Source organism: Boleophthalmus pectinirostris, unplaced genomic scaffold (genome assembly GCF_026225935.1).
Source record: "Boleophthalmus pectinirostris isolate CB_2022bp ecotype Guang Dong unplaced genomic scaffold, ASM2622593v1 HiC_scaffold_22, whole genome shotgun sequence".
Taxonomy (NCBI): domain Eukaryota; kingdom Metazoa; phylum Chordata; class Actinopteri; order Gobiiformes; family Gobiidae; genus Boleophthalmus; species Boleophthalmus pectinirostris.
This window is the reverse complement of record NW_026571190.1, coordinates 13,954,436-13,967,750: the sequence shown is the minus strand read 5'-3', so window position 1 is coordinate 13,967,750 and position 13,315 is coordinate 13,954,436. Positions and strand designations below refer to the sequence as shown.

Below are 13,315 nucleotides of genomic sequence, written 5' to 3'. Positions count from 1 at the left end.
AGTACATGGCCAACTCAACAAAAACAATATTACTTTGGTGTCTTGTAACACTGTATTCTTATGTTGTAACATGAGGACAGCAAAACTTATCTGGCTGCCTATTATGTCTTTTAAAATCATCTGAATTGACTGGTCTGAAAATGAAGACCATTGAATCAGAAAATTCAGATCAAGAATTGGTCTAAACTGGAACTTAACTCTGGACTAGACTTGTAGAAGGCCAGTTACCTGTTTGAGAAAAACTATTTGGATCATTTTTACCATTTATGGGCTGGAGTCATTCTTAAGATCTTACTAACAATTCTCTTGTATATTTTATATTTATATTAATTTAAAGTAACCATTTGGAAACACATTTTCACTTTATTTTCACAAATTGAGCACCAACTGTGTCAAGGTCAGCTGCGATACAAGTATTGACCAACTATAACCATACATTTTTAGTAAATAAAACTAGAGAGTGACCGATACATGGGCTTTTTTCTTGGCCAGTAATAATTTGTTATGGAGTGAAGCTAAAGTTAAAACAAAGCTTCAGCATGTCCTTTTGTCAAAGCTTTTTCACACACAAAAAAAAAAAAAGCCTAAACTCATAGTCATACCCCTGATATATCGGTCCATCTCTAAATAAAACTAAACTGTTATACCTTAAAAATTGAAACAAAATTATTCACATCATAACAGAAAGACATTTTACAAACATTTTTCCATTGTTATTGTAATTTTACAGTTCTGGTTTGAAATTGCTGGATAAATATTGGTTCAGTAGCTCTTGGTGGTTTCGTACATTTCAGGGAAAGGCAAGCTGACATGTCCATGTCCGGCCACTAGGGGCAGGATTCCAGCGTTTGGCACCACGTTCCAGGAGAGACTTAAGGTGATATTTTTGTTTGCCCTGTGGATTAAAAAAATATATATCTTAATACTTTTCTCAGATGGTATAGTGCAGATGCCCTCCCATTGACATTCACTGTATTTCTGTAATATGGATATATTATCTTATTAAAGACAATTTATTATCTTATTAAAAACAATTAGGTGAGTTTGATGTTAGCTTTGCTCGTTTCAGTCAGGTTTCAGTCAGGTTCGTCACAGCAACAACTATACACCAAAACATGTCAAGGCAACCATATGCTATGACCATTTTAGATACCTATTAGTCTTCAAAGAAAATAATATCTGATGCACTCCCCTTTATCTTGCTTGAGAACAACGCATTGAGGACAATGAATCTTTTTTTTTTTTCCATGCTGTGGAATTTTTATAATAGTATTGTCTTGTTTTTGTAACCAGATGACACATTTTTGATTTGCAGATTAAAAAATATTTGGCAGATCAGACAGATAGTGATAAAATTACAACAATTGTTAACAATGAACTATTCAGAAAAAATATGGCCACATTTAAAGGTGGATGTTCCACCTCAATCAATCAATCAAACTTTATTTATAAAGCGCTTTTCATACAATAAAGGCACAACAAAGCACTTACCTGAGTCCGTTCCCGTCGTCGAAAAAGAAGTATTTGGATTTCATGTCTCGGAGATTGAGTTTGGTGTTTTCTCCCCGAAGGACGATCTTATCCCACAGCACCACCTGGTTCAACGCCTGATTACGACACACAGAGAGATGAAGGATACATCCTAGCATATATGTGTGAGTGAAGGGTTCCACAGGACTTACATTGTTTTTTGTTGCGTATTCTGCAGAGAGATAAAGGAACAGTTGTTTGACATTCCAGTCAAAAATTGGCTGCAAATGTGATCAATGTTATAGAAAAGTAGAGGTGTCTTTTGTTATTGCGCAACAGATTTTATTGCAATATCCAAACTGTCCCTTATACCAGTGGCTCCAACCTTCTTTGTCTTGAGTATTCCCAGTTCTTAAATCTGTTACTGAGAATTACTTCTATCACTTTTATTTTCTGTTTTAATGCTATTGATATCCCACAAAAATACAGTATATACATGTATAGAATGGTATTTAAATTTTTTTAAAAGAAATCACAATCAAGTACTATTCGATTTAATAGTACTTTTTAAACTATTCCAAGTGCCCCTAATATATGCTCCCAGGGGCCCCAGTACACTTGTTTGTGAAACACTGCCCTATGCACAGGTACAAGTTAATGTTCTCATAACATGCTAAAAAAATTTGTTTGTGCTGTTGTTCATGTTTGAATAATCTTGTCTATTACAATAGTCAAGTCCATCACCCTCCCCAAAGCTGAAAATAAGCTGAAAATCTTCAACATTAACAGTTCCAAGTACCAAGTTCTAAGTCTCATGCCTTAAAACATTTGGTGGAATCATTTTGTGTTGATTCAGGAAGTGATCCTACAGTCCATACACCCCAAATGCCTTCACTAAGAGGCATTTCATGACTGACTTTAGGTCTCAGAACCGTGTAAAAAAAATAACTATATAATAAAACAAAAAAAATGTCAAAAGGATATCAGCTGAGAGGTCAAACGTGATGAAACCCAAGTCACTGCGCTCCCTGGGTCCAGTGAAGTCATCTACATTCTTCCTGTTGGTCAGAGGGGGAAAAAAGTAATCAAAAATATTATTAACATTGGACAGCACTTAAAACACTGCATTCTTGTTACTATTATTCATTATTGTAAATCTTATTTGATATATACACTCAGTTAATTATAGTTTAAGGAGCTAATACATTATTATCTCTGTCTTATTCTTTCATACTACATACACTGCATGTTAATTGAATACATAGCTACCTGATGACTTGACCCATAATTTTTTAACCCATTGTTTGCCTAGCTAGATGCTACGCCACATTTTTGCATTTTGCATTTAAGGCTTTTTTGCAAACTCCACAAAAACCACAGCCTTTTCAATACGAAATGATTATGCTAAATATATTGAATAAACACAAAACAAAAACATATTTCACATGCATTAAGGTGTAATCGCTAGCAGCTGTTGAAAGCGCTGAATCTTACAGCATGACTTTAGATACGTGTATGTCGACTGGAACTCTTCTGTCTTTAAACGCCGTCGTAATGAAACAGCCGAAGGTTAGAGCCGCCATGACACTCAAGGAGAAGGCAAATAACGAGTTCGCTCTCGATAAAACCGTATTCATCTTTAAAATAAACCCAAAATCCGACTAAATGAGAAGAACAGGAAAGGAAATGAAATAGTGCGGTTACGCGTAAACGGATGTCAAGAAAAGTCGGATAATAGAACAACATCCTGATAGATTTCAAAATAAAACCAAGCAAATTAGCTTTAGTCTTAATGAACTGGTTAAAGCTATAATTTCACTGATTAAAACTATATTTTTTTACGTATAATTATTATAATGTGCATTGTAATGAATAAATTAAGAGCAAATACCAGCAAATAAAGGGTCTTCATTAATATGGTTTCCGGGTTTGTATGTAAATAATTTTAACTTGGCAAATTAAAAAAGGCGGAAACAACAAAGAGTGAGTAAGCGGAAGCGTTTAGATTTTTTTTTCATAAAAACTTTATTTAAGTTTAGAATTTTATTTAGGCCTACATATCATCTGGAGAGCGGTCACTGATATACTGGTTGGCAGAGCGATTCCAGTTTCCACAGATGAATACTGTCATTGTGTCCTTGGGCAAGACACTTAACCCGCCTCGCCCTCGTGGTACACTATATATATATATATATATATATATATATATATATATATATATATATATATATATATATATATATATATATATATGTATTTATTTTTTATTTTTTTAAATAATTCTAAATATGCTGAGAATAGGAATGCCAGGCTAGAGAGTCAAATGCTGCCATCTAGTGCTTATAGAACATACTTGCAACAAAAAATTATAACGGACTAGGTGTTGTATTTTGATGCATGTGTGAGCCTTATTGCAGTCATTCCCAACCTGGGGGCGTGGACTCCAAAGATCCTCAAGGGGTCCACAGGGAATTTTAATTAAGGGATGACTTACTTGTATCTATGAAGTATTTTATAATCCTTACTGTTCTATAGCATTCTATAATATAATATCGCAACATTACTATCCTGGCTCATTCTGGAAAAGTAACACAAAATTGAGGCCTCCTAGACTATTCAACACAGTCCCCAATGAGGTGCTTGCAGCCCTTGCTAACCCTTATTGTTAACATTTTGGTCTGGTTTGTTCTCCCAGGTTTTACACTATGACTCTTCAGCTACACATAGGTCTAACTATATCCTTTGCATCCCCCTCTTCCCTTACACAGCAATTCCATGTCTCTTCACTACATCAATAAATCTCCTTTTTGATTTTCTTCTAGGCTTCCTGTTGTTCTCTGTAACCTCATCGTCATTCTATAGCCATATATCCACTCTTCTTCCTCTGTGCCATAGATTCCCTCTCTCCCCCTCCCTCTGTACCTTCACTGTCCCTCCTCTGTACCATATATTCACTGTCCCTTCATATATTACATATTCACTCTCCCCCCTCATACCATTTATTCACTACCTCCCTCTATATATTCACTGTCTCTCCTCTCCATATAGTCATACACTGTCCCTTCTCTGTACATGTCCATATCAGTTTGGAAACTTGATCTACAAAATATGTAACGTTAGCTGTCTCTGTGATAGTCTTCTTTTATTCATTCTCGTATTGAACAATACTATCTATTTTCCACAGATTTTTGATAAAAGGAGTCATTTTAATATTTAAAAATAAAGGGGCCAGGACAAAGAAGATAATTTTAAATTAAATAGCAAAACTAAAACATCTAATATAAATAACGAATGGACATTAAAATTGATTAAAATACTATATTTGGCATTAAATAACAGCTTTTGTTTTATGTTTACTTGTGCACTATAGGCCTATAATAGATCACACATTCGCATACCATTGGCCTTGGTTAATTATTTAATATTATTAGACCTACATGAAACTTTATATAAAAACGCATAATTTTGATCTCATCATATGCAAATGTGAATTATGTTGCAAATGCAAAAGTACTGGATAGCCTGTTGTGGTGATGCAGTCATTCTTTGCCCCATGTCCCCACTTTACCTAAAAATTCTTACACTGTCCAGTCTTTTCTATAATGGTCCCATCTGCAGGGGGCCACGCATCAAAAATAACCTGTGTCGTCAACACGTGGGCGTTCATGTGAAGTGGTCATGTGACTCTTCTGGAACAACAACAAACCCTCTCAACTAATCAGAGCTCCCCGTTTTGTCCAAGAGACACCTTTCAACCAATCGGAGTTCTGTATTCTGACCAAGTCCCTCCCCCTATCCACGGTGTAGCCTTTGCGCTTCTCCTATCACGGTAATTTGAACGTGTGTGAAAGAAAATACTGGACATCTGCGGCAAGGATCACCCGACATGCCCGAGGTACCGACTGTAGCCCCTGCGGTGTCCCGGAAAAGAGGCGCGGAGCCCGCGGAGCCTCCTCCAGGACACGACCGGGAGGCGAAAAAAGCCTGCTGGGGCATCCTGACCAGCCAAGGTCGGTACTGCGCTCTGGAGAAGTTGTTTATGCTGGGGCAAGAGTCAGGTGCAGAGTGGGTGGATGGCGTGTGACCCGATAAAACCTTATCGCAAAATACCTTTATAAAATTTCTCAATAAAGCTTTTAGTTAGAGTCGGACAGATTTGATTGAACTGTACTTACTTTGGCTATATTTCTTGCTATTATTATTTATTGATTTTTACCATGGCTTTTTACTTTATTGTTGAATAATAGTAAGTAAATAAGTAATTAGGCTGTATACGCATTTATATGCCATGTAAATATAAAATCCTTGCTTACAGATTTAATCACATGTAATATAATAATAAAAAAAATAATAATAATAATAATCATAACCATAATAATAATCATAACCATAATCATAATCATACATTATATGTGTAAGCTTAATATTTTTGGGCTATAAATTATACTTTATTGTCTGTGATCAATATGTGGTAAAAAGAATAATCAGAATCACAGTGACTTTACTTAAGTGCTCTGCTGCAATTCACTTGTACTTGCTTACATAACTGATAAACTGCAGTGGAGTAAATAGACAAAAGATAAGCATTATGTGGTAGTAGGGTATGTATGATTGCTTAATAATAACATCATGTGCCTATCATTCTATTACTGATTTCCAAGTTTGAGTATTAAAGAGGATTTAAAATTACTGAAAATATTGAAGTGTGAAAAGATGAAATAGTGGTAATGACAGCATTCAAAAAACAAGGTGATCAGAAAAATATGGTAACAAATATGAAAGCTGAATTATAGGAGATTTATTTCCAAATCTAATTCATATTGCTTGATTTGATGTTTAAAAAAAAAAGAAGATTACAAAGACAAATTATGTTGTTTTTGTATTAAGAAGTTTAAGGACCATTCATGGTTTTCAACTTCCTATTATAGGCTATTCAACATTTTGTACCTTTCCTAATTTTAAAGAAATAATAATTAGATTTAAATTGTGCTGGCTATATGTTTTAATTATTCTGAAATCCATGGATAGTTTAATAATGTCCACAAAATCTCTGAACAGGAGTAGTAGTGGAAGGGAACAGTCTGTATGTTCTGAAGTTCTCTGACATGTGAATATGATACTCTAGTTACAATGTTCAGTTAAATATAGTCAGTTAAATATTTAAACACATTTTCATTTGTAAGCCTGTAATATAGCCTAAATGTAACTTCTGGAAATACAGTACCTTGTAGTGGTTGAATAAGTCAAAATCAATAATCAATAGCAATATTTTGTGTGCTTTGTAACAACATTTATAGGCTTTTGTAGGCTATATTATTTCAATCATATATATATATATATATATATATATATATATAGAGAGAGAGAGAGAGAGAGAGAGAGAGAGACAGAGACAGAGAGAGAGAGAGAGAGAGAGAGAGCAATCCAATCATGTGTTCAGCTTTACACATGACCTTTCCAATATGGCTGCTGTTTACTTCAGATGGTGAAGTGTAGACCTATGAATTCTCATCTAGAACTATTACTATCTATAATTTAACCTAGATCTTTTGCTAAATCAATGGTTAAAAGCTGCTTTCTTGTGTAGCATGCTCTTTTTACATAACAAATTGTACAGTTTATCTTATTTTTTGCTATAGCCTAAAAGCTATAGAAGGGGAAGAGCTGCTATTGAATTGAAATGGCTTATATTTACAACTGGCTGGACGTTCCATGGGGAGATGGAGATATGGGTATGTTAAAATATGAGTGAAAATCCATTTGAGCTAAAGCTAATGCTATCACAGCTTTGAAGGGAGAGCTAGTGCTAAATATAGATTTAAAAGGAATGCTGTATCTAGTAGTCAGTAGGATGAATGCTACAGGAGTGTTTAGTTACTAGTGGTAAGAGTAACCTATTTGACAGTAATATAGCCTAGGCCTGATTTTTATTTTAAAGAGGTGAATGATATGACAAAAATGAACATTACATGTGAATATATATGGTAAATGTACCTTTATATTTCTTTATGAAATAATCAAAGCTATCGGCTTCTCCTGAGAGTTCACACTTCACTGTGATTGGTTGAACCTGCCTGTCACTCACTCTGAAAATGACAGAGGGAGGAGTGTGTGGCAAAAAGTGGATGGCTTGTCTATGTGTAGAGCTATATTAAACAGAAAAGCACAGAATCACTATGTTTTCAAATGGTCACACACAGGACCAGATTACAATTTGATTTTAATATGTGTAGGATAGTTGGTTAATTATGAAGATATGGTAGCCAAATTTATATATATAAATGACCAGAAAGTTAGCAATGGTTTATTATGAGAATTATTTAAGAAAGATTTTAAATTTGATCATGTCACTGTCAAATTTAATCTAATTTGGCCTTCATTATAAAACACATGCACAAAATAACTTTACCATCAATGCAGATACATTTATTTGATTTCAGATTTTTATTCCAGGTTCTTGGGCAGACCGCTCCCCTCTCCATGAAGCCGCCTCTCATGGTAGACTCTTAGCTCTACGCACTCTACTCAATCAGGTAACAATCATTTCATTACAAGATATTAACCTAATTCACTCCAAAAACATATATTCTTCCATTTTCAGGGATATCCAGCGAACATTGTGACCATAGACCATGTGACTCCTCTACACGAGGCCTGTTTGTCCGGACACGTGGCCTGTGTAAGGGCTCTGATCAACGCTGGAGCAAATGTAAGAGAAACCATCAGTAACAGAGGTGGGAAATATATTGGAAATAATAGCTGCGCAATATGACAAAAGAATAATCTCTGTTTCATTGATCGTATTGATCGATTTTATTTAATTTTATTCTAATAAAATTAATGCTTTTACTGATAAAGGATGCGATGTAGACCTCTCATTTTTATTAAATGCACAGCCCTACCAATTATAGATAATATTACAATTGGTGATTAGGAGATATACAACATTAAAATATCAAGTATGTAGTCATTGAAAAAAATATTTTAACAGTGTTGATTGATTGTGATTTAAAATAAAACAAACTTGCAGTGTAATAGTTATACATACTGTATATACAATTATATTATATTACTGCTCTTTTGTGGAAAATTTTATAATCCATTCATGATTCTTTTTATTAATTGTGCTTTTCAGGTGAATGCGACGACTATAGATGGAGTGACACCTCTCTTTAACAGCTGTGCAGCGGGGAGCTCAGTCTGTGTGGAGCTGCTGTTGCAAAATGGAGCAAACCCCAGAACCACTCACACGCACCACCCCTCTGCTCTACACGAGGCCTGCAAGAGAGGTACCGCACACAAGGTTCACTAGACCACATGTAATAACTGCAACAACTCACACAGCTAGAAGTACGATACTTTTTTTTTTTTTCATGAATGGTGAAGTTAATGTTAAAGAGGACATATTTTGTTTTTTTTTCTTGTACTTAGTAATGAGGAAAGTGAGGATAGATAGGGGGTAGGTGGAAAGAAAAATTTACCCCTGCCCCAGGTGAAGGTTATAACAGGATTATTACTCAACATGCATAAAGAAATTATTTTAAGGGAATACCATTGTCATTTGCTTAAAGCAAAGTTTATGTTGCATATTATGTTATATTTAATGTTTTACTTCCCTTATTATCATATGTCCAAACTATCTCAATCTGCATCGTAAATAACATTAAACATTACATATGAAATAGGTTAAAAGCTCCCTCCTTTCTCCTGCAGGTAGCCGAGAGTGTGTGGAGTCCCTTCTTTCTCGAGGAGTAGACCCTGATTATGAAGTGCCACATTTAGGCTCCGCCCTCTACATCAGCTGTTTGCACAAACACTGCGGCTGCTCCCAGGTCCTCCTGCACAGAGGTTAGAGAGAATTTAGAAAAAAACAATAGTGTGTACAGCTAGAATGTAAATATAATTACTGCTACAACTTAGTATAAAATATGTGAATTTGAAAGACATGAACTCAAGTGTGTTGACTTCCTGGACAACATTGAAGATATAATTGTTAGAAGACTGCTGTCAGCATGGTTTACAGTCATGTAACTATAAAAGCATGTTGTTGGGAGCACAATTTCTACTTTGCTACAATAATCTGAATAAATTTGTGTGCAAGTGGCGCAGTAAGTTTATTTAAAAAGTATGCCTTGTCTTTGCTGCTTATTGTGTTATTCTACTAATCTTATTATTATTAAGAATATTTTTTATTCATTTTACAAAATAACCATAAATCAAATTGAAACGCAGGATTTATCAAAATATGGGAAAACATCTGTGATATTTTTTGCCATATTGACCAGTTCTAGTAAAAATCTTATTTTTTCTATAAACATGCCTTTAGTGTTTTATTTTAAATGTTTATGACCTTATAATTCAGTATATTGTAACCACGGTATTACTGAGACTTTTGACAATACAGTATCACAATATTTCATCATTGTTATATCCCTACTTGTAACTCAGGTTGTGTACAAATCAAAACTGGGACAAAACGAGGACTAGACCAGAACTAAACTAGAAAAGCACTCAGAGAGCGCAGACCTCTGCCAAGGACTACCCCCATTTTTTATATAAATTGCGATAAAATCAGTCTTCTGGATCAGATCCGGATCAGCCTTTGGAATATGAAAAAGGATTCCATTGTCCATCCCTGAGTCAAATTTCATGGGGTTTGGTCAATAATTAACCGAGATATTGAGAAACAAAATTTTTGACCCCATTTACCACAATGTTAACTAAAATTTCAAAGTGATCCAGAATCCAGGATTTCTTCCGGATCACCCCCAAAATGAAATCAGTTCTTCCTTTTCACATTTCCAACAAATCCTGAAAATTTCATCAAAATCGGTCCATAACTTTTTGAGTTATGTTGCTAACAGACAAACAAACAAACAGACAAACGCCGGCAAAAACATAACCTCCTTGGCGGAGGTAACAATGGCCAACCCAAAAAAACCTCTAGGGGGCAGGAGTGCTACTTTTATGTGTAGAGATTTTGCACAATTGTCCTTTTGGTGCTCTTCAGCATAGGGACCAGTCACAAATACAAAGCTGAAACTGCAGAAGCACTCAAAAAGTACAAAATAATTAAAAGCCTTTATGGCAGATAAAGTTAAAATCAAGCAAACGCATTTCAGCTCTTTGGCCTTCATCAGGGCAAACTGGCCCAACTTAAGTCTACATTAGGACTAAACGCATCCTTTTTGGTATTACAGTTTTACATTACATTGCATTTTGTGATCTGACTTGAATTGAACTTGAGCACTTAGTGCTTTCATCTCCCTTACATTTACAACCACTTTTTTGTCTATCTGTCCTGCACATGACATCAAACTGCAGAATTTATCAATGCATTTTGTGTTTTTGTTTTTTCCTCTTAGGAGCCAATGTAAACAGAGGTCGAGGAGAGGATACGCCCCTCCACGCAGCTGTGGCCAATGACAGCACAGAACAGATTTCTTTACTGTTGGATTTTGGAGCTGATGCAAACCTCAGAGACTGCAACAACCTGCGACCTCTGGAGCTGGCGCCCCCTGGCGGGAAAGCTCAGCAGTTGCTACAAGCTCACAATGGTAACATACTTGTATCTATATTGAAAATATTGTTATTTACTTTAGATTAACTGTGCTCTTTGTCTTTGACATTATTGGGCAGTAGGTAGTTTAGTTACAAAACTAACACTTTGCCAAGGTTGTTTCTGTAATTATTACCTTGTGTTTACACTGAACTTCTTGGTGGCTATAGCAAGGTTGAACAAACAGGTGGTCCACTTTCACTGTAAAGCCACAAACCATCAATTTGGAGATAGTATGGTGCATATTTTAACCAAGGAGAGATTTTGGTTTGGGAGAGGAGTGAAATAAATCCTACTTTACAATCCAACTTTATTCATTGAGGACTTTAAAACAACACAGTCAACCAAAGTTCTGTACACAACTTCTTAAAAAAGGACTGGTGGAATAGAGCTGTTTCACAACCTGACCTTTTCTATTTCTATAAGGGTATGGGTCCGTGGGGCTACAGTAGCACTTAGCAGGAGCTTTCAGACGATGACAGTGAAATTAATTAATATTTGAATCTAAACATTTTAAATTTAAGAATCTTTTAGAAGATTTTGGACATTGCTATTATTGAAACAAGAAAATATAATAGAAATCACTGACAATACAATATTATAGTAAATCAGTTTATTTGGCTACTATACTATAGTTCTCGATTTACTAAAGACGTGCCCTGCCAATCAATTTGTCGGCCAAAATGGAGGTGTGGCAACAACTCAAAACTATTATATATCTCTATGTACCTGACCCAAAAGACTACAGCTGCATTGGAGTGCAGAAATAATCCCAAATCTTTAGCCAACTCAGTCACTACTTTCTGCTATTTTCCCTGTAAAAAAGCATCCTAATAATATTAATAAAATATTAATATTAATTGATAATATTAATATTCTCTTTCAGTTTCCCCTCGGTCTCTGTGTGAACTGTGCCGTATCCACATCCGTAATCTGATTGGTCGATCCAGACTCAAGTTTCTCCAGGAACTTCCCCTTCCATCTTTACTCACGCAGTACCTCGAGCACACGTAAACATCAAGGAGGCATTTGTCAAATAAAATATTTATTAATAACGTTTGAACTTTGTGCCAATGCAATTTATTCATTGTAATTATTTTGGAATATGAACTAAATTAATGTCTTAACTCAGTGCTGTTTGTGCATCTTGTTGTGGCCACTTTTCTTGGGTTTAGAAAATGTCAGCATGCTCCCAGTTAGGAAAGGCAGACAGGAGAAACAATCATTATTTTGTGGTTTCATATTAAATTATTTAATGGTGAAAAAAAAAACCACAATAATTTACAGTAAATACTTTTGACAAATTACGCCTCTTAATCGGTTCCTTATTAATACAAATCTAAAAACTAAAGGGTTGTTTAGATTGAAAATTTGGGGTATTCAAGATTAGATTAAATGTGCAGTTTTTTTTCTAGAAGAGTGTGTGTGTGCTTGTCTCCATGGGAATTGTATTATAAACTTATATCTCTTTCATTTATTCTACTAGTGTCTTTATAGCTAAAAGAAATACCTTGAAAACATAAAAACATGTCTCTACAGATCTGGCATGTAACTTAGCCTTATGGTGTCACCTGTCTCTATGGAGATAGAGAGGTTATTTCCATAGTATACATACCATATGATTCCATACTGTGGAACATTCCTGGCAAAGCAGTAACATCTCTAATCTTCAACATCAAAGGAGCATAGTTAGTCTCTAGTTTATTAAATGCAAACATGAAAACGTTGTGTTGACTACGGTCTATTTCTGAATAATAATGTTGTATTGCCTCTCATATGTCTTCTTTGTGTTTTTTACTTGTGGAGATGTTAAATTTACTTCCGCAGCTGAAATTATGTTTAATTCATCCAAAATACTATCCCTTTAAAAATGTTTATGCCTGCTCTTAATACAGGTGTTCATACAGTTGTTTTGTGTATCATCTTTATAGCTCTGTGTCCATGTAAATAAAAATAAATTATGTGAGATGAGTTGTAATCTCTTCCTGATGATGATATTTTTTCAGTTCTAACACAGTTGTCAAATAGCTTTTATAAAACACATATATTTGAATCTATACATGTATTCAGTTTGCATTAAAATGTACTTATAAGCTGAAAAACTTAATCAACTGAAAAAAGGGTGGATTTAAATCCTGGCATTCCTTTCAGGTGGACAAATGCTTTTGGCATGACATCATAATAGCCATTATGTTTCTTGCATCATGGCATTAGCCTTCACTTTTGTGTAGCAGAACCAAAGACAAGATATGAGTGGAATTTGATTGACAGGTTTGATGAATGGTT

General features: G+C 34.9%; 2 protein-coding genes across 3 annotated transcripts; one reads left to right on the top strand and one right to left on the bottom strand.

Moving 5' to 3' along the window:
- Positions 1-343: 343 nt before the first annotated feature.
- On the bottom strand, positions 344-3,198 carry spcs3 (signal peptidase complex subunit 3). Its single transcript, XM_020929386.2, has 5 exons — positions 2,965-3,198; positions 2,455-2,528; positions 1,683-1,759; positions 1,492-1,607; positions 344-895 (listed from the first exon to the last, which is right to left on the bottom strand). The coding sequence occupies exons 1-5, from the start codon at positions 3,105-3,107 to the stop codon at positions 763-765; spliced, it is 543 nt and encodes a 180-aa protein (XP_020785045.1). The 5' UTR covers positions 3,108-3,198; the 3' UTR covers positions 344-762.
- A 1,770-nt stretch (positions 3,199-4,968) lies between these two features.
- Positions 4,969-13,007, top strand: LOC110164374 (ankyrin repeat and SOCS box protein 5-like). Of its 2 annotated transcripts, none has more exons than XM_020929408.2 (7): positions 4,969-5,480; positions 7,924-8,003; positions 8,072-8,179; positions 8,606-8,759; positions 9,184-9,318; positions 10,836-11,027; positions 11,916-13,007. In XM_020929408.2, exons 1-7 carry the CDS (start codon positions 5,357-5,359, stop codon positions 12,041-12,043), a joined length of 921 nt encoding a protein of 306 aa, XP_020785067.1. In that variant the 5' UTR covers positions 4,969-5,356; the 3' UTR covers positions 12,044-13,007. The 2 variants fall into 2 exon arrangements, with proteins under 2 accessions (XP_020785067.1, XP_055014232.1); XM_055158257.1 differs by lacking the exon at positions 4,969-5,480 and adding an exon at positions 6,922-7,202.
- The last annotated feature ends 308 nt before the right edge of the window (positions 13,008-13,315 follow it).